Genomic DNA, 24,618 nt, shown 5'->3' on the forward strand with positions numbered 1-24,618 from the left:
ATGAGCTCAGCTGGTTTATTCCAACGTGGTCAGAACAAAGAGTAATGGCGCTGGCTTACTAACCAAAAATTAATGTAGTGTGTCTGAGAATGGGAACAAGTTGTCAAATATTCAGAAGATAAAACATGGAGATTGCATGCCAGGTGGAGAACTTGTGTGTACAAATCTTAATGAAGATTATGAAAATAAAGTTAAACACATTCAGAATGTATTAACAGAAAGCTTGGTTAACTCTACAGTTCAAATAACTTTGCCCTCTTATAAACTATGCCCAGCGTTAAGAGTCTCACGTGTTGAGGATTTGGGGTAGTGTCGTCCTCCCTGAATTCTCCTGGAATTAGGAGGGAATTTCCACCGCAGGCTCCTCGTTGATTAAACGACGTCGTCCAGGTGTGCTGGGGAATCGTCCAGGAACGCGAGTCTCGTTCACGGTTTAACAACAGGGAGTTGATCGCCTTTGTTTCAGTCCGTGTGGCCGCGTTAGCAAGCTTGATTGAAGTAGTTAGGTGAATCTGTTGTCGCGGTACCGTTGATCGGTTACTGGTTAGATTGCACCGTAACTCGGGCTCGTTAATTAAGTAGTACGACTTTCAGCTGTTTGCTGTTAGTCGTTGCAAAGTTCGCGTGTTCTCAAAGAAAACCGGAGAGAGAGAGAGAAGTGGCGGAGCCTCTCTTTAATAGGTCTAACCTCGGTGTCAGTCAAACCAGAGAGAGAGGGAGATATTACGGAGCCTCTCTTTAATAGGTCTAACCTATGTGTCGGTCAAACCAGAGAGAGAGAGATGAATGGCTGTTCAGGGTATTTAAACACCTGAATTGTAGACACACCCTTACTTCCGTCAAAGCAAGCTTGTTCCATGTGTTGCCAGTGGTACTGCCACCTGCTGGTTTAGCATGGTACCTACATTCCCCCCTTGGTCTTCAGACTGGGGCCGATGTCACAGTCCTGAAGAGCACAAAAGGTTATCCATGCAGTCCATGTTCCCTGTAGCATCCACTGGAAGGTGATCAATTCCATGAGTCAAGTTGTCCATCCCGCTCATAGCATGATCCATGAGATGGCTGGGAGACGCTGTAGAGACACATCTGGGCAACAAGTTCACTACTGGGCAGTTCTTGAACAGTAACTAAGGTTAACCAAATCAAGAAAAACAATGAAAGGATACTAATGCATGGCTTAGATTTCTCTTGGCTTTACAATAAGAAAACAAGGTCACATGCAGGATTAAATGCCTTTGATGGAGGAGAGGAAGTACATCAGGCATGGAGAAAGGTGTGGAGTTAGCACATGTTTGTGTTAGTCTGTTGGCTGGAACAAACCTAACAATGTTTAAAGTGAAGGATCTCGTTGGACCACGACGGACATTTGGGTTAATGTCTAGTTAGAGTGTGGTTCCTTGTGGGATCTAAAGGTAATTGTAAATTGTAAAATGTAAATGGGGGTTTAACTGAGGTGTAATGCCTCATCCTATCTTGTGACAGTGAAGTATTTAAACAACCAAAATGCATTTCTAATGCTGCTATTGCTAAGTGTAGACTTGAGCATCAGGAGCTGTCATCATGCACTAACTAACATCTCTAGTGGTCCTGAGGAATAGTTATGCAATTTATGCCAGACTTATTCGCCAAGTCTGCATCACAGTGGTAGCGGATGTGCTTTCCTATATTCTGTGCACATTTGAGAAACGGTTTCACTAGTCTTGTTAGACAAAGCTGGACTGCCATATAGCGTCTCAAAAGTTAATAGCTCTTGCTATGCTGGTAGAGAAGAGAATACAAGATGTGTGAGGGGTAAAATGTAGTATAGCAGTTAGGAGGTAACGCCGGGTACACCCCCCTTAGTAAAGAACCTATTGCAAAAGTACAGAACTGTGAGCGGAGATGATGCCAGGAACATCTCCCTTTAAAAGATCAGAGATCTGGAAACATAGCTACATGTTTACAGGCTGAAGGTTTACATGTAACTTCGTCAGTTCTACCTCCTCCTGGCTCAGGCTGGAGGTCCACTAACTGATCCTTATCTATGGCTGTCCCCCCTTCCACTGGTTCTGCCTCTCTTTCCACCTCTTGGCTCTGTCCCTGTGACGAGAGTAGTGAGAGGGGCCTGCAGAAAGAACAGTGTCTGAATTTACAGGGAAATCATAGGGAGGATCTTGGAGCTCTTTGGAGTCTCCTTCAGGCAGACTGGGCTGCACAACAGTCTCCCAAACTGTCTGCGTGGTCTTTCTGATCTCACGCATCGACAGGTCACCTTGGCGTGCTAAAAGTGTGACATGGGTTCTCACACAAGGTTGGAGATTGTGCAAAAATAGGGATTTGAAGGTTCGGTCTTCTGTGAGACCTGGTCCATTTCTTCCCTGGAAAAATGTTTGTTTCAAGCGATTAAAGTAATCCCTGGGATGCTCTGAACGCTTGTGCTTAATTTTAATGGCTGACATGAATGCTGACGCTTCGTCAAAATAAGGGGAATACTCCTCAGCGAGGGCTTTGCATAGCTGAGTGTAACTGTCCCTAATGGAAAACGGCTGTGATTCTATGAATGTGCGAACTGATCTAGAGGTGGTTTTCCAAATCAGCTTCACTTTCTCTCGTTCTGTTGCATAAGGCAAGTCCGAGAGGCTACACTCAATTTCTTTGAGGTAGTCTTCAACATGGTAGTTTGACCTTGCTGGGTCGAATGGCTCCATGTCCTTGGCTAGTGAATCTAGTAACTTTAACCGAGGGAAATGTTCAAGGACATGTCTATTAGAATAGGAAGGTGGACCTTCACTATCCAAGTGGTGTAACTCTTGGTCAATAGGATGCCTACTGCCTCCTATCTCTCTGTGCCTAGGTGGCAGTAATGAGCCTTTATGCATCTCAAGTTGAGAAATATCTGTATTTCTCCTTGAGGAAAAAGCTGTAGCATGTACGTCACTGTGCCAGCCTGTGCGTGGGTCAGTGGAATGATGCTCAGCGTTTAAGTAAGGCCTGTTATCTGCTCTACCTGGTGAGACGTCCCTTGTCTGTACGTTCTGCCAGTGGTGTACATCAGCATGCCTTCTGCCATCCTGCTTTGTGTCTATAGGGGGCAACAGTGAGCCTTTGTGCATCTCAAGTTGGGAAATTTCTGCATTTCCTCTTGAGGAAATAGCTGGAGCATGTACGTCACTGTGCCAGCCTGTGCGTGGGTCAGTGGAATGATGCTCAGCATTCATGCAAGGCTTCTTAACTGTGGTACCTAATGAGATGTCCCTGGTCTGGACATCATGCGGAGGATAATGGTCACCAGCATGCTTTCTACCTTCCTGGTCTCTGTCCATAGGGGGCAACAGTGAGCCTTTGCGCATCTCAAGTTGAGAAATACCTGCATTTCTCCTTGAGGAAGAAGCTGGAACATGTACGTCACTGTGCCAGCCTGTGCGTGGGTCAGTGGAATGATGCTCAGCTTTTAAGTAAGGCTTCCTAGCTGCTGTACCTGACGGGATGTCCCTGGTCTGGACATCATGCAGAGAATAAGGAGGGTCAAAAAAACATAGCAGGATTAGTTTTACTCTTTTTGTTACTCAAGAGTAAGGGGGCAGAAGCTAGGGACGAGTAAGAGGGCTCTGCTGACTCGTAGCAAGAGGATGCAGACAGGGCATCTGCTCTAGGAGGGTGATTCTCCACAGAGGCTTCACTTTGAGCTTCAGAAGCTGAACCGTCAGTAGTATCATATGGATACTCTGAGGAAGAACTAGTTGCATCTAATCTAAGACTCATGGGGACTGGAGCCGGGGCCTTAGGATGTATGACAGGTGCATCATCACCTGTGGAGTGCCGACTATATGGGCTTTCTACTGTAACTAATAAAGAAGGTCTAGAGGTGCCAGATCTAGTTGCAAGGAAATCTTGCGCTCTCGCACGAGCAAGCTCACTCTCCCTTTGGAGGCGGGCAGTTTCTGTTAAGCCCGTGTGACGTTCACTTACGGTGAGCACGTCATTCAGCGCATGAGTGGTCAGTTGGAGGTTGTGGCGAAGGCTCTCAACCTCAGAACTGAGCTTAGCAGTATCCTGTTTGAGGAGTCTATTTTCCTTGCGTAGTGCCTCTACTTCTAAGCGAGCCTGCTGCTGACATAGAAGGAACATTTTAAAAACTACATCTGGAACGGTAGGGGTCTCCTCAAAGGAGTCCTTTAGAGGTTTGTCAACATCCTTCCTAGCTGGTTCAAGCATCTGAAGGAGCTGAAGCAAAGATTGACAAGTATTCTGTTTTAGAAAAGCCATGGTTAGTCTAAATGTACTTATAGACTAGCTCAAAAAAAGGGACAAAATCAAGTCAGCTTCAGTACAATCTGGCTTAGCTATTGTGCCAGGACCTTGTGTCTGGGCAGGTAAAAAGGGTAATTACCTAGGTGGACAAGCCAAATTGAAACTGGGGTAAAAAGAATTGTGCCAAAGGTGATTATGGTCTCTGAAACTAAACACTAGCACACTGGACCAAAGACTGCAACAGTGAAGTTATACAAAGACAGTGAATTCTGATAACTGTGCTAAATAATTATCCTAATACTTCTGCAGTACAGGGGAAATCAGTGGGATGCCACACAAATTAAAGCAACTGAATTACTATTGAAGTAATCAGAAATTAAATGAGTAAAATAAATATACTGATCTTCAGTTGATTGCTCAATGAATGTGAATAGTAACCAAATGGTAATCAAATTAGAACACTATCACCAAACTGTAGTTACCAAGTACTAGCTTTCCTCTATAGGAAGACTTGGGAAGCGCTCTGGCGCCCTCTTCTGGCGAATTTGGAGATGGTCCTATTCTAATGGCTTGAAAGCCTGTGATGTGAAAAATATGGTTGATATCAAACAAATATGGTTGAGCCAGAAATCTCCCTCACGCAGGGGCACCAATTATGTAGGGGTTTCACCTACTAATCCTTTAAAGTAGATATAATTTGTTTTACCTTAATTATTAATCAGTCTCATTAATTTTAGAATCAGTCTCATATTCTAATTATACCAGAACCACAAGTTTAGTTATCAACTAAAGGTAATGAATGGTTTGGTATCTGAAGGATTTAACAATGAATTCTTTGGAGGTTTTGGCAACAACCACTTTTGAATGACATCAACACAGACAATTTGGTGAAAATAAATGATACATTTATTTAAAACCAACTATTCTAAAACACAAAGAGCATCAACATGGATCAGTATATTTACAGTGAAGACTCAGCATCTAGTGTGTGTGTGTGTGTGTGTGTGTATAAAAAAAAGGGGAGGAGTAAGTGTGCGCGCTTGTGCGCGTGTGAGGAGGCGGAGTTGTAATCTCAGTTCTCCTATGGAGAACAAAGCAACTAAAATGGCGCCGACTTTAAACAGTAGAGCAGCGTGACTATGTTAATGAGCTCAGCTGGTTTATTCCAACATGGTCAGAACAAAGAGTAATGGCGCTGGCTTACTAACCAAAAATTAATGTAGTGTGTCTGAGAATGGGAACAAGTTGTCAAATATTCAGAAGATAAAACATGGAGATTGCATGCCAGGTGGAGAACTTGTGTGTACAAATCTTAATGAAGATTATGAAAATAAAGTTAAACACATTCAGAATGTATTAACAGAAAGCTTGGTTAACTCTACAGTTCAAATAACTTTGCCCTCTTATAAACTATGCCCAGCGTTAAGAGTCTCACGTGTTGAGGATTTGGGGTAGTGTCGTCCTCCCTGAATTCTCCTGGAATTAGGAGGGAATTTCCACCGCAGGCTCCTCGTTGATTAAACGACGTCGTCCAGGTGTGCTGGGGAATCGTCCAGGAACGCGAGTCTCGTTCACGGTTTAACAACAGGGAGTTGATCGCCTTTGTTTCAGTCCGTGTGGCCGCGTTAGCAAGCTTGATTGAAGTAGTTAGGTGAATCTGTTGTCGCGGTACCGTTGATCGGTTACTGGTTAGATTGCACCGTAACTCGGGCTCGTTAATTAAGTAGTACGACTTTCAGCTGTTTGCTGTTAGTCGTTGCAAAGTTCGCGTGTTCTCAAAGAAAACCGGAGAGAGAGAGAGAAGTGGCGGAGCCTCTCTTTAATAGGTCTAACCTCGGTGTCAGTCAAACCAGAGAGAGAGGGAGATATTACGGAGCCTCTCTTTAATAGGTCTAACCTATGTGTCGGTCAAACCAGAGAGAGAGAGATGAATGGCTGTTCAGGGTATTTAAACACCTGAATTGTAGACACACCCTTACTTCCGTCAAAGCAAGCTTGTTCCATGTGTTGCCAGTGGTACTGCCACCTGCTGGTTTAGCATGGTACCTACAGACTTAAATAAAGAATTAAAAGAGCTGGAAATGAAAAACAAAGCAAAACAAAACCCGAATCTAATTTCAAAAATAAAGATGATTAGGAATAAATTAAACGCAATATATACGCAAGAAATAGAAAAAAAGATGTTATTTACAAAACAAAAATATTATGAGTCAGGGTCAAAGGCTACCAAATTATTAGCAAGAAGACTACAAAAACAGGAATCAGAAAATATGATCTATAAAATTAGAGAAGCAGATTCTAAAATATTAATATATGACAGGGATGGGATACAAAAAGCCTTTAAAAATTACTATGGAGAACTGTATTCTCAACCACACACAGAGAATGACCCGCAAATAGATAGTTTCCTGGGATCCCTCCATTTACCTATCCTGTCGGAAGAAGAAAAATTGGAATTGACAGCAGAGATAACGGAAGATGAACTGCAGAAGGCCATTTCAAGGTTGAAGGCCAATAAGTCTCCGGGCCCGGACGGTTTTCCATCCGAATGGTATAGGATTTTTAGATCTGAATTAATACCGAATCTCCTTCAAACTTGTAATACAGCACTGTTGGAAGGTAGAATACCACCTTCATGGAGGGAGGCTATCATTTCAGTCATTCCCAAGGAAGGAAAGGATAAAACAGATTGTGCATCATATAGACCTATTTCGGTTATCAACGTGGACTATAAGCTATATCCTGCCCAAACTCATACACAATGATCAAACAGGGTTTGTCCCACAAAGACAAACCCATGATAACATTAGACGTACATTGCACATAGTGAACCATATTCAGCAACGTAAAATAAAAGCCTGTCTAGTGAGTCTGGATGCTGAAAAGGCTTTTGACTCTGTAAATTGGTCCTTTTTATATAGCATTCTCAAAAGATTTGGATTTCATGACCAATTTATTAAGGGAATTCAGACTTTATATGATAAACCAAAAGCACAAATTAAAATAAACGGATATCTCTCTGACACTATTACATTACAACGGGGAACAAGACAGGGATGCCCAATCTCGCCTCTACTCTTTGCCCTATACATAGAACCACTCGCTCAATGGATACGTCAAACAGAAAAAATTAAAGGTGTGTCTATACATGGGGAGCAACACAAGATTGCACTTTATGCAGATGATGTTTTGATGTACATGGAGGAACCATCAAACTCGTTTCTTGAATTGATGGACCTACTGGAACGTTTTGGGAAATATGCTGGATACAAACTAAATGTACAGAAGACTCAAATATTGGTTTTTAACTATACGCCCTCCAAGAAGATCTTGGACAAGTTTAGCCTCAAATGGAACCAGAACACAATAAAATATCTCGGCATAAATATACCAAAGGACATTTTTACCTTAACAGAGACAAATTATGACCCCCTTTTAACAAAAATTAAAGCTGACATACAGAGATGGAACTCCATATCCTTCCTAAATCTTAGTCACAGAATAGACACAGTAAAAATGAATATCCTCCCAAGATTTCTCTTCTTATTCCAGGCTCTTCCATTAGAAATAATCCCAAAACAATTTTCAGAATGGAATAAAATTATATCTAGATTCATATGGCAGGGGAAGAGACCCAGGATTAGGTTCAAAACATTACAACTTTTGAAGGAGAAAGGTGTAATGGCTCTCCCAAATCTTACAGATTATTTCTACACAGCCCAAATCAAATACTTGATCTGCTTATGTAACCCAGATTATCAAGCTAGATGGAAAGATATTGAATTGTCAATAATCAAAGATCCACCAATGCAAGCAATATTAGCAGAAAATGATTGGAAAATATATGAGGATAAAATCCAAAATCCCTGGATGAAATCTGAATTAAAAATTTGGAGTACAGTTAAAGAGGAATACAAATTATGTGAAAAACTTAGAATATTTAGATGGTGTGCCTATGATAAGGATTTTAAGCCTAATAAAATGGATAATAGATTTAAATATTGGTTAACTAAAGGGATAACGACATACTATTCATTAACAGAAAAGGGCCAGTTGCACGATTTCCAGACATTGACAGAAAAATACGGATTAGAAAAACAAGATTTTTTCAGATATCTCCAGATACGCCATTATTTTGATCATAAAATAAAACTGAAAACTCCAGACATGAACGAACCTATGATACAAATAATGATTGATGCATATTCATCTAGACTGTGTAAAGGCATAATTTCTAGATTGTACAAGGGCTTTACAATGGTAAAATCTCATTCTACACAATATATTAAAAATAAATGGGAGAAAGAAGGCAACTTTGTTATTTCAGAAGAAGAATGGCACAAAGTTTGTGGAATCTCAATGGAAACATACCAACTCGTATATATGGCGTGAATTTGGATGGAAATGTCTAGTACGTTTCTTTACTACTCCACAACAAAAGGCACATTTTACTGGGAATGCAACATGCTGGAGACAATGTGGGAATCGGATGGCTAATCATTGGCATATATTCTGGGAATGTACCGTGATACAGGACTATTGGCTAGCTGTTCATAAAGCACTGATGGAAATATTTAATATGGAAATACCATTTCAATTTGAGATTCTATACCTGGGAAATTGGATGTGGGAAAGGCCTGAAAAACATTTGTTTGGGGTTCTGATCTCTGCTTGTAAAAAAAATATAACAAGGTCTTGGTATACACCTGATCCCCCCCTTAATAGATAACTGGATTGATCTAGTGAACGAAATTTATATCTTAGAAAAAATTACCTCTTCACTCCGTTTACAAATGAAAAGATTCTGCAAGTTATGGCTAAAATGGGTAACTTATGTAAAGCCCTTATGACCACATTTTGTTGAAATAACTAGTGAGTAGACATCAGTGTTTGTTCATATTAATTATGTAATTAGAAGTGTTTTCCCATGCTCGAGTATTAAGGTAAAATTATCACCTGCCAGACATGTGACTGATTATTTGTTTGTATGTATGTATGCATGTGTATATGTATGTATGTGAATGTATATGTATGCATATATATATATATATATATATATATATATATATATATATATATATATATATATATATATATATATATATACTGTATATTGTGGGTGTGTTTATTTTTATTTTTTTTTTGTTTTCCATAATCTTATAAATGCACAAAATGTTCTAAGTGACAACATTGACTTTGATGATGTATACTAAGATAACATATGTTTGTCACAAAATAAAGAATAAAAAAAAAAAAAAGAAATTAGCTGAGATTGTTTTACTGCCCCTTTAGGCAGTAGATACACCTATCACCTATCTATAAATGTGTTGCACCTCCTTTAGCCTTCATAACAGCATGACCTTCTGAGTAATGACACTACATGATGCCTTATGTGTTGTGCAAAAATTTTATAGCATATGGAAATTATTGCATAGCTGTTTTAGAAAGCCGTTTCTACCCCATCTCAAAGATGGTAGAACATGTTGAGATTCAGGGATTATACAGGACACTGAAGGAATAAACCATTCTCGAACCATTAAAACATTTTTTATGCATGTGGATGAATGGTAGCTATGAAGAAATTAACTTGTTCATAACAATAGCGAGCAACAGCAACAACAGTACATCTCAAATGTTCCCCTTGAATATCGGGATTAATCAAATATAAATTGCAGTATTTGTTACTTTATTGTTAATTTATTTGCAATCAATAGTAAAATTACTCTAACACTGATTAAACCTTACACAAATATTGTTCTTACAGTAATTGTTTTACACAGGCTAGTGAAAAATTAAAGGAAAACCAAATTTATATCTATATCTCACAGAGTTGTCAATTATAACAGTTTAGCACTTTGGATGATTTGGTTATTGACTGCATCCTACTAAAAATATTTTACAATAATGACAAGACATTGTTTACAATGCATACAATAACTATCCATCAGGCTTTGGATACTTGCGGAGTGACAAGGCAGGGATAAGGAGAAATTGCAGTATAGGACCTCCACTGTATCAGTTATTTTGACCACCACAGGACAGGGCCGTGTTTAGACAGGTAGAGAAATAAAAGAATAGAGAAAGATAATAGTCTCTTATTAGGAGGACAGTTTACATTAGCATGGAGGGAATGTTGTACATGATCTGCCAGAGCTGATGGGATTGCAAAAGAAGGGTTTTTACAGTCAGTAACAGGAATGTCTAGATCAGTTGCAAGTCAGTGAATCTCCCCGTCACTCCAGAATCTATTAGGGCTCAGTCAGAGGCATGAATGGAGCACCAGGTAAGGCTGACCAGTGCAATAAAAGTCCTGTTCTTTATCTGAGTTATAGAAGCACTCACCTGGGGTACTTAAGAAGCAGAAGGCAGCGACATGCAACATGGCTTGAAGTGACCGATTTGGCCACAACACAGACGGATTATGCTGAATAAGCGTTTGCCTTTTCCCAGGAAAGAGCGTGGTCTGCATGGTTTCCATGTGCTCTTGGCCCATAGAAGCAGAATAAATGTGGGGGTGGAGGTCACCGTCAGTAAACCCTGATATCTAGAACAAATGGTCTTTTGTGATAGACAGACTGATGATTTATGATAATAGTTCACATTTACAAGCTAATTCAGACTTAAGGCTGTTAAGGCTCTCCCAGTAGATGGCTTTAAGTACTTTTTCATCACATCCACTCTGAGCTGCCAGCGCATGAAATGACAGGCCGTGTTCACTGTTTCAACTGAAGTGGTTGTTCACCTGGGTCCTGACTAGAGGGGGAATGATCAAAAACCTCCCTGGATCAAGGCCACAGCAGCTGAGATGAGTTCATGTTCAGGAACATCATAACAACAGGAGTGGATGTACCTTAACTGGACGAGAGGATAGATTGTTAGGCATCCAAATACTAAAGTGTGTAAATTAGGGAATTCTAGTGTGCAAGGATGAACTCCAGCAGATCTAGTTATGGCAGCACATAGAGCCAGAAGAAAACAGACAAGAGGACTATGGACCATCAGCACTCTGTGGCTCTCAATCCTATTTAGTTGTGCAGTTGTATTAAAAGCCTAGCAGTGTTTTTGTTCTTTTTTAGGAGGGTAGAGAGGTAAGCAGTTTGAGCAGTTGTAAGTGCCTTTTAATAATTTAGAAGGTTCTCCTTGCATGCAGATCTAGCTACATCCGCACTGCTAAAATAAAGAGCTAGAAGGAAACTGAGTTTAGATAATGAGATGCAGCTTTTTCTACGATGTTAAATGAAAGGAAGGTTTGAAATTGACCTACAGTATTCTTTGGCAACAGACATGGGTCAAGGTTATCTTTCTTGATGAGGAATTTGGTGACAGAAAATTTGCCATGTACAGGGAAGAATTTTACACTTAGTTTGATGAATTCAGATATAATTTCAATAAGAACAGGTGTAGGTAATGAATATATAATTTCAATAAGAACAGGTGTAGGTAATGAATATATAATTTCAATAAGAACAGGTGTAGGTAATGAATCTAGTTGTGACGCGCGGCTCGTGGCGAAGGATGAGACACGGAATCCTTGCTGCGACAGACGTCACTTTTATTTTCCAGGTATTGCGCAATAGCGCACGAGTAACGTTGAAACAAGCACACACACAACGTGTAGACTTTAGACAACGACGAGCACAGGACACTGCGCGAGCGCACATTAAATAGGTAAACCACATTAGCCCCATGTGATTACGAGACGAGTCACAGGTGAGACAGATTATCACACGACATAACCATAACCACAGAAATTCACAGACGCAGACAATGCACGTGGACAACGTTAACACACGCCCAAAAGGGAGGGGCCGGGGTCCTCAACGTGACACTAGTAAGCAGGTGGATTTTGAGCTGTTAGTTACTTGGATAGGAGTAAAGAATTCTAAAGCCTATTCTAATTACTCAGAAGATTACATTTAATGTGCTTAATTGTTTTCCATAGTTTTTCCATAGTTCATTACTGTGTGATGAAATCTGAGCTATGATGCCAGTTGTAATCCTACTTTTTGTAGACCATTTAGCAATTAATTATAACCTTTGTATAAACTTTAATGGTAAAACTCAGTTTACATGCTGCTGTGAAACAGAACCCCCGCGTTCCGCCATGTTTGAAAACGCTGGGAGGCTGGTGGGGTGGGCGTGGCTTGGTCCCAGAGGCGGTTTCAGAGCTCTGTGTCAGTCAGGAATCAGTGACCAATGGAGATTGCAGAGGAACGCCTTCATCTAAGCCCCTCCCACACGTGAAATGTGTTCCAAAAGTCAGAAGCAAAAAACGAAGCAGAAGCAAAGAGAGATTCCAGAAGCAAAAGACCTTACTGGGAAAATCCAAAAAAACAAAAACAATGGAACCAAAAACTTGTCAAAATGCAAACGAAAATAAGTTTCAAATAACCAATTATATTTAAAAAATATACTTTTGATATATTTTTTCTGTTTTGCATTCATAACATATACTTTCTGCTCTTGGATTTACTTTTGCTTCTGTGGAATTATTGAAACAAAAATCACCCCATACAAATGTATCATTAGTACTATCTGTACTGGCTATCATCAGTAGCCAGTACATCCACAATGAGTTCATGAGGAAATTTTATTAGTGAGGTTCTTAAATTACAGTTAACTGACTTTGACTTTGTGTTTGCTTTATTTTGCCAGTTGTATGAAGATGCACTGGCAGAGAATGAGAAACTCAAAGCTCGTCTGGAAGACAGCAAGCAAGAGCTAACAAAAATCCGCTCGCAGCTGGACAGTGTGACGCAGGTCAGCGGACCCTCATCCAGACAGAACATCAAGGAAATTTGGTCTTGCGATAAACATTGTTTCCAATATCTTCAAAGACAAATGAAGAGCAGTTATTTCTGGCCTCTAATCACCATTAGGTTTCTTTGAAGACAACAAAGTATGTATGTGAGTCTGCACATGAAGGTGTGTGTGTGTGTGTTTTATTATATAGGAAATCAAAAACATAGTGTGCAATAAACAACAGGTTTGGGGTTGACCGTTACACAATTGGTTTATGGTTTATGTGTGTCAGTGAGTACACCAGTAGTAGCGTTGTATTCATATCAGTCCAGGTATATGGTGGTGTTTTTATTGAGTTATTTAAGGCTCCATTGCAATACATTACAGTAAAAATCTAAAGAGAAAAACTCTTATGAGAAGGATTAAAATAATTATAAATCTTAAATATACTTATAAATATTAATATAATTAATATTTTATATATATATATATATATATATATATATATATATATATATATATATATATATATATATATATATATATATATATACACACACACACACACACACACACACACACACACACACACACACACACATTTGCTGTGTCCGCTTCTTTACTGCTGGTAATTTTGTCTAGTAATTTTCATTTGAAATGTATTATATTACTATTATGTAACAAATAATTGATTCTTTTTCATAATCATTTCTGTTGTTTGGTTTAATCATATGTTTACACAAATTCCATGATGATAGAGATTCATTACTGTGACCTGTTGTGACCTACTATGACCTAACACTTACTTCTGTGTTCCAGAAACAGGACAGAATATCTGAGAAGCCCAGTGTACTTGAATCAGAGAAAAGGGTATTTACTTTCTATATTAACTGTATGCATGTAGCTAATCTAATGTGTTAAAAGGTCTTACTTGACAAGATGATCTTCAGGTTTACTGCCATTTTGTTTTGTTTTTGCATAATGCTTTCATTAACATGTTGCTGTTACTGTCATCTCGGTCTGGATGCTAAAATTACAGTACAACTAAAAACATGAAAACTGTGTTACATTGAAATTATGTTAAGCGATAGACAGACACATACATACATACATACTTGAATGATTACATACGTGCCATTTTTATCTTGTGTAGGAGAAGCAGGCACTGGAGAAGAAGGTCGCTCACATGGAAGAAGAGATTAAAGTAAGACTCTGACTATACTACTGACTATACTACTATACTACTGCAACACTCATGTTGATTAAACCAGCTCTTTGTGTTTCTAATGTATGTGTTGTAGGTGTTAGGTGACAACTGAAACTAGCAGTAGCTATTTACAGTTTTTGTATGCTGGCTGACACTGTTTTAGGTCACTATATAAGTCACAATAAGTTACAAAAGCAAGTGTGAGAGAATACACCAAAGCCCCAGTGGCCCTTGGTTCCTTCAGTTAACAGTGACCTAGTACCTTTTACACTGGGCCCTATACAGAATCCAGGTCTTAAAAGTCTGGGACACAGCATATCTTTGTTCAGTGCTTCAAAAATATTTGATCAGTTGACAATTAAAATATTATTTAGCAGTGAAACATGAGAGTCTGAATCAGTGAGAGGTGGATTTATTTGTGGTCTGCTAGGCTAGAAAAAAAGGACAGCACACATTCGAATTTTTTTCATAACTCTGCTTGTGCTGCTATGTAAAACATTACATTACTGCACTTTTTGGCACAAAATAGTACATGAATTAGCACCAAAATCTCATTTGTAATATTCTAAACACTCTAATGTAATTATTAGTACTAGGTTGTTAAGTAGATTCACCACAGTTAAAGAAGTAGAAGGAACTTATTTGACTGGTTCATATTGTCCCCACTGCCCTTAGAAGCCAGCTGCAGTGAGATTTCGTTGTGGCTACCAGCCCTGAGTTGATCCTCAGTTGGAGTAGGGGCAAAGGGGAAACATGGTGAGTGGTGAAGACCACTAGTGGTTACCTGCTCACAGACATTCATCTTCCACAATAAGGCATGAACCTTCACACATTTTGCCCACTGCAGTTCAGTGTGTCAGCCAGATCACGTTTTTTATTCCTTTTAAGTGGCATTAGGTGTTTTGCTGCTCTTCCTCATGCTAAACCTCTCTGTTGTTTTCAAAGAGCAGTCATTTAATAGTTAGCCTTTGGCAAATGGCAGATGTTATTGGTGACTGCTAGTTGACAGTATTTTAAGTCATGTTGGTATGATGGGTCAAACTGTAAAACTGTAATAATGTTCTTTTAACCTGAAAATTGTCAGCAACAACTATAATAATACATTTTAATTATATAGCATCTTTCATACATTAGCAATGTAACTCAAGGAACATTGCAAACAAAATTAGAAACAGAATAAATATAGTGAATACATAAAACAGAAAAATAATTAAAATGCAAAAATTAAAAAAGGGGATATTAGTAATGTGACAGACGAGGAGTTAAAATAAATAAGGAAGCAATCACACCAGACTGAAGGAAAAGGAAGGATTTAATGGATAAAGTGCACAAATTCAAAACCCAATTGACTAGTGCTGTCAATTCCAGGTGCCGCGATTAAAAGTCCTCACCAGGATTTTGCTCAAGCTTGCTAGATTTTCTAATTAGCAATCCAGGTAAAATTAGTGGAATCAACACAATCCAGGAAGCCTGAGCAAAATCCTGGTGAGGACTTTTAATCGCGGCACCTGGAATTGACAGCACTACTGTGAACTAATCCAACTTAAGGAGACAATAACCAGCAGTCAACTGTTACAAAGACTCCTATGCCATATGGGGTTCCACAGGGCTCTATCTTAGGACCCCTACTTTTTTCCCTGTATCTGCTTCCACTGGGTTCCATTTGAACGAAACACTGCATCTCATTTCATTGTTATGCTGACGACACCCAGATATATGTCCCACTGAAGAAGAGAGATATGATATTAAGGACTGGATGGCTTTAAACTTTCTTAAATTTTAATGAAAAGAAAACAGAAGTGATGGTGTTTGGTCCTAGTGGTTCCAATGAAGCTTCCCCTATTGATTTGGGCCCTTTGACATTATATGTGATGCAAACTATCACTAATCTGGATTTTTAAATGGACAGTGATTTTAAATTGGACCACCAAATCGATGCAATGGTCCAGTTTTTTTCCATTTGAGGCAGCTGGCAAAGGTAAAAACAATCATTTCGCACGAAAATCTAAGTAATCTTGGCTGGATTACTGTAGCACACTTTATTTTGGAGTCAGCCAGTCCTCTCTCAAATGTCTTCAGTTAGTGCAAAACACTGCTGCCCAACTTTTAACGGGATCACGCAAGAGAGAGCACACAACTCCTATTCTGGCCTCCCTCCACTGGTTACCTAGGCATTTTAGAGTTTTTAAATCTTTAAATGGACTAGCCCCGCCTTACCTCGCTGAGCTGCTCCATCCCCACACCACCGCTCGGTGCCTCAGGTCAGCTGATCAGCTGCTCCTGGAGGTGCCAAGGTCAAAGTGTAAGCTCAGAGGGGATAGAGCTTTTTCCATCGCTGCTCCTAGATTATGGTACAACCTACTGCATGTTGGACAAGCCCCTTCACTGTCTATTTTTAAAACAAGTCTTAAAACCCACTTTTATTCATTGGATTAAACACAGCATAAGACTTTGTATGTTTTTAGTTTTTACTGTTTTTGTTTTATTCTTTGATTTGTTCTATTGATTCCTTTTACAGTTTTAGTTAATATCGTTTTGTCCATTTTTGTTATAATTTGTTTTATGTCTAATGTTCTATTCTTATGTACAGCACTTTCTTTTGGCTGCTGTTCTTAAAGTGCTCTATAAATAAAGTTGAGTTGAGAAAGACAAGACATGTATAGACAGACAAACGACCCTCAGGTGTCTGGTATCCTGATGGGCCCCGCCCACCTAAGGGAAACACATCATCACAAGAAGACAACAGCGTCTGTCACTGGCCGCTGCAGACGGAGGCGGCCAGTGACAACTAATAATTAAAATATACACTAAAATAAAGATATGTTTTAAGCTGTGAAGTATTGGTAGTGTATTCGAGATCTTTGGTACATAAACACACACAATGCTGCTTCTTTGTTCTTTTAGTTTCATGCATGCATGGAATATACGTTAAGAATGCGAAATTGATACAAGACCACCAAAGATAGCCAAATCTGGGTATTTTTGAAAATCATTAAATGAAAAGGAAATATGTGTGCAATCAAAATTGTGCACATTCTGCATTGGAAGGATGAAGGTGTCTACTGATCTCAAAGTCTGAAGAGTGAAAATGAAATTACTGTAATTAAATGTATGTTCATAGGTTAATCTGCAAAGTGTGTACGTTGCTACATTAATCAAGTTTCTCCTTATGATCTTTGCTTTTGCCGATTCACCGTAATCCATACTTTGACCATTACATATGGGGTTCCATGTGTTACTCTAAGTCAGTGCAGCAGGATGCATACTTATTAGAATCATTAATCATGATAGAACTATTAATCACAATGAAGGCTTGTTTGATGCAAAGAGTAAGCCTAAACAGTGAATTACTGTAGGCAGAAAAAAGCTGCCAACTGCTGGATATCCTGTAAATGAAGTTGGGGTCATCTCACAGCCACAGATTTGAAAAAGAAACCTGAGTTGGTAGTTCAAGATCTGGTTGAGAGAGAGAGGGTGCATTTTAGAGTGGCTTTCCTTTGAAATAGTGTCAGCCCAGAGTATCCTTCCGATCCTGGTATGAGAACCCACTAAGGTTAACCACAGATCCCTCAAACATTACTTTATATATGTGACGTTCGGCGAGGGACGAAGGACGAGACAGGAATCCTCCTCTTTTACGTCACTTTTTATTTAAACAAAATTGCGCAATAGCGCACGAGCAACAAACACTTCACACGTAACGTGTAGACATTAGACAACGACGAGCACAGGACACTGCGCGAGCGCACATTAAATAGACAGACCACATTAGCCCCATGTGATTACGAGACGATTCACAGGTGAGACACATTATTCACACAACATAGCCTTCACCACAGAGTTCCGCAGACGCAGACAAAGCACGTGGACAACGTTTACACACGCCCAAAGGGGAGGGGCCGGGGTCCTCAACGTGACAGACGCCCCCTCCAAGGGCACTACCCGTCCCGGGGTGCCAACAGGACCGAGTGCCCCGAACCCACGACGATGGGCGGATCCGACGCGCTCGTCCTGCGTCTGGGAGGTGACCGCCCTCGGGGAAGCGTCCGCCACGGACCGCCTAGAACACCCTCCCTGGGAACACAGGGGAAAAGACGTTAGACAACGGCACGGTTACAAAAACACAAACAGGCACGCTTACACACATAGACACAAACGGGAAGAGGGGGTTAGGTACACATACGGGTAGACTTACGAACACAGGCACACACACACATGAAACCGGCGCCAGGCTGCGCGCCAGAAGGAGAGCGATGAGGGGAGTGAGATCGGGAGCCACTGGTGCTGCAGGTGCTGCGGTGGGCGGTGCTCCTCCTGCCCTTGCTGCAAACCCTCCACCGGGCGCAGCGCGGTTGGCCGACGCGCCAGGTGCAGCGCGGTTGGCCGACGCGCCAGGTGCAGCGCGGTTGGCCCCTCCCCTCGGTGGGCCGTACGGGAAACCCTCCTCGTCCGGGGATCTCCCTCCGGACCTGGCAGTGGGAGTGGCTTCCTCCGCTTCCATCTCCTCCTCACTGCCACGGCTCCAGCTCATGGGCTGCCCCGAGCTGCCACCCCGGGAACAGTCCATGTCGCTGGCTGGGGAGCGCTTGAGGGATGAACCCGCCTCTGGACTCCTCACCGTCCCGGCGGACAGTTCCGAGGGGGGAGGGCTCTCCTCCTCCTCCGTGTAGGAGCCCTCGGACGGAGGGTAATCCCCGTTCTCCTCCCCACCGTCTTCCTCGGGGCATGCGGAGCACTCCGACGGGGGGGTACTCCTCCTCGTCGCCCTCTTGCTCCTCCCCCTCTTCCTCGCCCTCCTCGACAGGGGGAGAGGGACCTACGGGCGGAGGGAGGTAGTCCTCTTCCTCCGACTCCTCCTCCTCCTCTTCACCGTAGTCGACGGTAGAGACGTCATCTAGCGACGGAGGATAGCCGTCTTCCTCTGACTCCTCCTCCCTACCGTAGTTGACGGTGGAGGCGTCGCATAAAGACGGAGGGTAGCTGTCTTCCTCGTCTTCCAGCTCCTCCTCCTCGCCTGGAGAGTCCCCCTCCCCAAACTCGCTCTCGGGGGTCTTCTCCACCCCACAGAGCGCAAAGGAGCTCACCCGCAGGGGTGAGGGCTCCCTGGATGAAGTGGGGTGGTATGTTCCCCAAAGCCGCACCGCCTCCTGGCGGAGCTTCTCCGCCGCCTCGGGGTCGTGATGCACCCGCGCCTGTCGCAGCAGGGACGCACAGATCGGGTCCAGCTCGAGCTGCGCCAAAGTCGGCGGGGCTTCGCGGCGCGGGGGGGAGGAAGAAGAGCGGTGGTGCCGCTTGCTGGGCTTTTTTCCCTTCTTGGGCTTGCTCTTGTAGCCTGGCATCTTTGTCTCTTGAAGGCTCGTCGTTCTGTGACGTTCGGCGAGGGACGAAGGACGAGACAGGAATCCTCCTCTTTTACGTCACTTTTTATTTAAACAAAATTGCGCAATAGCGCACGAGCAACAAACACTTCACACGTAACGTGTAGACATTAGACAACGACGAGCACAGGACACTGCGCGAGCGCACATTAAATAGACAGACCACATTAGCCCCATGTGATTACGAGACGATTCACAGGTGAGACACATTATTCACACAACATAGCCTTCACCACAGAGTTCCGCAGACGCAGACAAAGCACGTGGACAACGTTTACACACGCCCAAAGGGGAGGGGCCGGGGTCCTCAACGTGACAATATACAGTAGTGCAGAGGAATAGTTTTATTTATTTGGCTTTAGGCATCTCAAGCAATGAAAAATATGCCAGCTGAACAGATTGTGTATGACTGACGCATCTGTAGGTATTCCTGTTTCAAGGTGGTGGTCTAAAATTGACACCAAAGATAAACATAACCCCAGATTAATGAGATCTTGTCCTCTTTCCACTTGTCCCTTTTCACCATGATTTAAAGTAATTTTGGAAATTTGTTTTGTAAATTTTGCTGTGTTTGCCCTGCACCCTGCTTTGTCCTTTTCCCCATTCCTTACTTTCTGATGTTTTGTGACTTTATACTACACAGACACATTTGCTAAATCATTTTTTTTTCTTTTCCATACATACTCTTGTACCCAGTAATACAAAACTTCTCTGTGTCCTCTTTTCTCTCTGTTCACCTCTACACATCATCTTCTCTGCGCATCTCTCTACTTAGAACTGCCCTGCCCTGGCTAGGCCGTGTGCTCTCTGCAGGGCCAGTGAGCACCTTCTTGCAGAGATCAGAAGTATGCTCCATGTCTTCAACTTGCCTCACCCAGGCAGCTTCCTTCCCTGAGACAGAGGATCTCTAATCCCCCTCTCTTACTCACCTTCCTTCCATCTTGCCTGTGCTCTGTGCCTTCCATCAAATCGTCCTCCACATTTCCAAGACAGGTCTTTTTAATTCATTGCTTCTCACCTCTGCCCTGCATTTCTTGACACATTCTCTCTCTTTCTCCCCCACCTTCCTCTCTCCCAGTCAATTCTTCCCCGAGCCAGTGCCTTTGAAGTTATTTATAGCTGTACTTGCTTCATGGTTATGAGACTCTGACATTGTCTGGTACTGAGTTCACACTGCTGTAGAATGCTGACTTGGTACTTTTCTGGTTAATAGATAAACCCTCCCATATTATATTAAAAATTGGTTTTTATGATTACAATCATTTAAAGACAACATGGTTTTATCTGATTAGTTCATGTTCCTGGTTATAACATACATAATTCATTTGTATTGTAATTTAAACATTTTCACCTGCTCCTAAAATGTCTTTTGACATTTGACTACATCACCAAAGCTGAGCAGGCATGAAAATACAAGTTTAACCAAATGTATCTTGTTGGCACGATCCAAACAAATCCCAGTGGATAAACACAAATCCCACCACCAGCAGAATATTGTGTTCCTGAATATCTCTGAAATCACATTAGGGAAGCAAAATGCATTACGATTTCCATTTCATGCTGTTTGTAATACCACTGAAATGGCTAAAGCTTGTTCAGGTGGGCCTTAACAGCCGTATGTGTTGTGTGGTGGATGACTGATTTTAGCTAGTGATGGCAAAAATATAATTCTCTTGATTACATGGGGGATACACACTCAGTGCTGTGTGTGAGAAAGAGGGGTGCTGTTGAGTTAATTTTGGAAGGCACAAACCGTCATCGTTTTATCTAGCTTCTGTGCTCATTCTAAATGTGTTCACTGGAGTCACGAGTGAATGGTTTCTCTCGTTCGACCTTTACTGTTTGTAATATCTGTTTAAATCACTTCTCTGCTAAACAAAGGAGATCTGGGGTGGATGTGTTTTCCTCCTTCAACAGTCACCTGCATGATCGTATGTTTGTGTGACAGATTTGGAAATCTACAGCTTTATTTCTTTATCATTTATTTTATTTCTTTGCGGTTTTGTAATCTTTGCATGAATAACCTGCTGTGCTCTTCATGCCTCAGCTGCTGTCCAGGCTGGAACACACATTCACACCTCAAGGCCCATTATTTATCAGCCTCATTCCCTCCCCCCCACACTGAATCACATTGTTTTTTCCCCCATTTAAACCTCACAGGAGCCATAGTAATGCACATCATATTGTAGCTTGCTTAGCTCACAAGCCAAGCTACTTATACCTGTCTCGTACGTACGAAACTCTTTGCACGTTTTTCATGTACATGAGAATACTTTGTAGACAATGGTCTTTATTTGACATTACTGCGTTTCAGTCCTATGTGAAAAATGTCAAAAGTATCTTCATCTATATAAGAAACCCAAAAAGTGACAGTGAATTTAATCTATTCCATAATATTTACATATTAATGTAATTGTGTAAATGTAAATGTTGTAATGTAAATGTTAATTGTGTGTAGTTTTTGAATAACTGAAGCAATTTAAATACAATACAGTGCGTATTATCACTGGTTTAGTTTTATATATGTAACGTATTGGAAAATAATTTCTAAACAGTAGAAAGTATTTTAAATATTTTCATAAATGTCTCATAGTATTCATGTTTCTGTGTGTTCATATCTTAGGTTTTGACAGAGCTGAAGTCAGATAACCAGCGACTGAAGGATGAGAATGGGGCTTTAATCAGAGTCATCAGTAAACTGTCAAAGTGAAAGAGGAGAACACCAAACACTCACTCAGGTTCACTCACACCCAAGCTGATGTTCCTAGAAACCAGTGCCTCCTGAGGATTGTAGTGTACAATATACTCACTTATAATGTACATTATAATATAATATATATACACCAGTGTGTGTGTGTGTGTGTGTGTGTGTGTATATATATATATATATATATATATATATATATATATATATATATATATATATATATATATATATATATATATATAATGATTGTTACAACGCAAGATAAAAGGTTTCTCTGTCAGGTGTAAGGATGCTAATGGGACCATCTTTACATAAACTTCCAGTTTTTAAGTGTTTTAAAGGCAGCATATTTTCAATCAAAACCTTTTTTTGTAGTATATTATAAAATATTTCCTCACATAACAATAAAACATGCTCAGAGCAAAATATCTGGGGCCTCAATTATAAGATTTGTACACAAGGATTTTATCTTAAAGTAGTAAACAGTGAAATTTCATGCTTAAGTAATGTTTTATAAAGTGAAGATGTGCTCTGATCAACATTTATAACCTTACCTATGAGCATTTCTGAACCTGACACAAACATTAGAGTACCAGTTCTGTTGTAGCAAAGGCATGGCTGCATTTTTAGCACTACAAAAATATGTATATGATCTAAGAAAATCTAAGTTCATTTGTTCTCAATTCTAGAATAATTTTTATTTAAGTTTGTAGATCACAAGTCTGCATCGTCTTGATGTGACGTCGACAAACTCCCGCCTTACTTCCGTGTATACGTTCAAGAGGAGCAGACTGAAAGCAGCATGAGCGAGGCGAACGTTTCGCACTTGCCGACGAAAATAACGGCAAAAGATCGGGAAAAGCAGTCTTGCATCGCAATTTTTTTGAAAAACACCCGCAACATCAAACATTTTAGCCTGCAACAATCACAAAAAAGGCCTGCGAAATCCTGGTGGGACTCTACAATGAAACAAACATTTGCTGTGCAACAGTAACAGTAGCCTGCTTAACAGTACAAAAGATCTATGGTTAATAGAGTTTGTAAACCCTGTTATTACAAATATCAGTATACTTATAAAGCTTCTCAGCCAATCAGAATGTGAGGTAAGAACTAAAGGTTTTATAAGTATATTCTTCCTTATATACATTTTTAGAAATCGTACTCATAGAGCACTTTCCTTAAGAACAAATTTAGTACATTCACATTATATAAGTGAGGCCCATGTTCTGTAATCAAGAAGAAAAAAACATGAAATATTACCTAAATTCACCAAGTCAGAGCAAAGTGGCATTTCAACTTGTCATTTTGAATGGAACACTGAGTGGCTGGATTTGATTGGCTGTTGAGATTCAAAGCAGCACAAGCACTCAGCATTATTTTGAAATATTTTAAAATGATAATATTATCTTAGTTATTATGATGCAATCTTAGAGATGCCGTCAGAGTGATCTATATTTCTTTGTTTGGTGGTATACACGGAGTAACATATGTCATGTATTTACAATGCTTAGGTTTATAATAATAAGCAAAAATCAAAGTAAATGCATCACGCAAGTTTCTTAAAGCATAGTAATGCAGTGCAGCACACGGTACACTTGTTTATGACAAATATTTATGACGATGCACTGTAAAAATGATCAGAGTGTGTTTGTGTAGCACATACTTTGTATTGCTGCCATCTGCTGTTCTTTGCATGTCCTCTGTTGAGAGCACACTGAGGCTTCTTGAGTTCTTGCATTTTCAATGAATTTTCTAAACATGTACTGATGAATGAAACCATGACATCATGCCCCATTAGCACAAAGCAATAGTGTATTTCACATATTGCATATCTTATAAAATGACAAAAAAAAAAAACAAAACTATGTAATGCAGAGGTTCTTAATTATTTTCCTTTTCATTTATGTCAGTCTAAAAGCAAAGAAAAAGCAGTATTACTCATTCATATAAGAGTTGGTTTCCAAGTCTTGTGTGGATATCAGAAGACCGTTCTGAAGGTGATTCTTTACTGGAAAATGGACAATTCTAACACTTTAGAAAGATGATTTTAAAGACATGTTCTTTAAAGAGATGTTCTTTTATTTCATACGTTCTAATCATGAAGAAAGTATTTGCAATACATTTTTAGTAATTTCATGCTGACTAGATTTGCATATGTTTGCTGGTAATTAATTATGCACAACATAATGTCTGCAACATTTTCAGACTGTACTGCTGTATAAAATAGTCAATCTTATTTCAAGTGAACACATGAAAAATGCCTTATTAAGTTGGCACTCAAGAAATTATCACGTTTCTGATAATACATGTATGTAAGTATCAAATAAGTAATAAACAAATCAGAAGCACCCACA

At 40.4% G+C, this 24,618-nt stretch overlaps 1 protein-coding gene across 4 annotated transcripts in view; it reads left to right on the forward strand.

Moving 5' to 3' along the window:
* The window catches only part of LOC143484901 (protein phosphatase 1 regulatory subunit 12B-like), a 39,707-nt gene extending 15,089 nt beyond the window's left edge, over positions 1-24,618 (forward strand). Inside the window, exons 4-9 of one of the 4 annotated variants that reach the window (XR_013122738.1) lie at positions 12,886-12,990; positions 13,792-13,842; positions 14,126-14,176; positions 14,855-14,935; positions 22,181-22,295; positions 22,971-24,618. Coding sequence is in view for 3 of the 4 variants with exons in the window: in XM_076983941.1 (XP_076840056.1) it covers positions 12,886-12,990; positions 13,792-13,842; positions 14,126-14,176; positions 22,181-22,267 (294 nt within the window). In the remaining variant the exon portion in view is untranslated. Of the gene's footprint in view, positions 1-12,885; positions 12,991-13,791; positions 13,843-14,125; positions 14,177-14,854; positions 14,936-22,180 lie in introns of all 4 variants that reach the window. The other 3 variants (XM_076983941.1, XM_076983942.1, XM_076983940.1) reach the window with 3 other exon arrangements.

The sequence above is a fragment of the Brachyhypopomus gauderio genome, chromosome 21 (genome assembly GCF_052324685.1).
Source record: "Brachyhypopomus gauderio isolate BG-103 chromosome 21, BGAUD_0.2, whole genome shotgun sequence".
NCBI classification, from domain to species: Eukaryota; Metazoa; Chordata; class Actinopteri; order Gymnotiformes; family Hypopomidae; genus Brachyhypopomus; species Brachyhypopomus gauderio.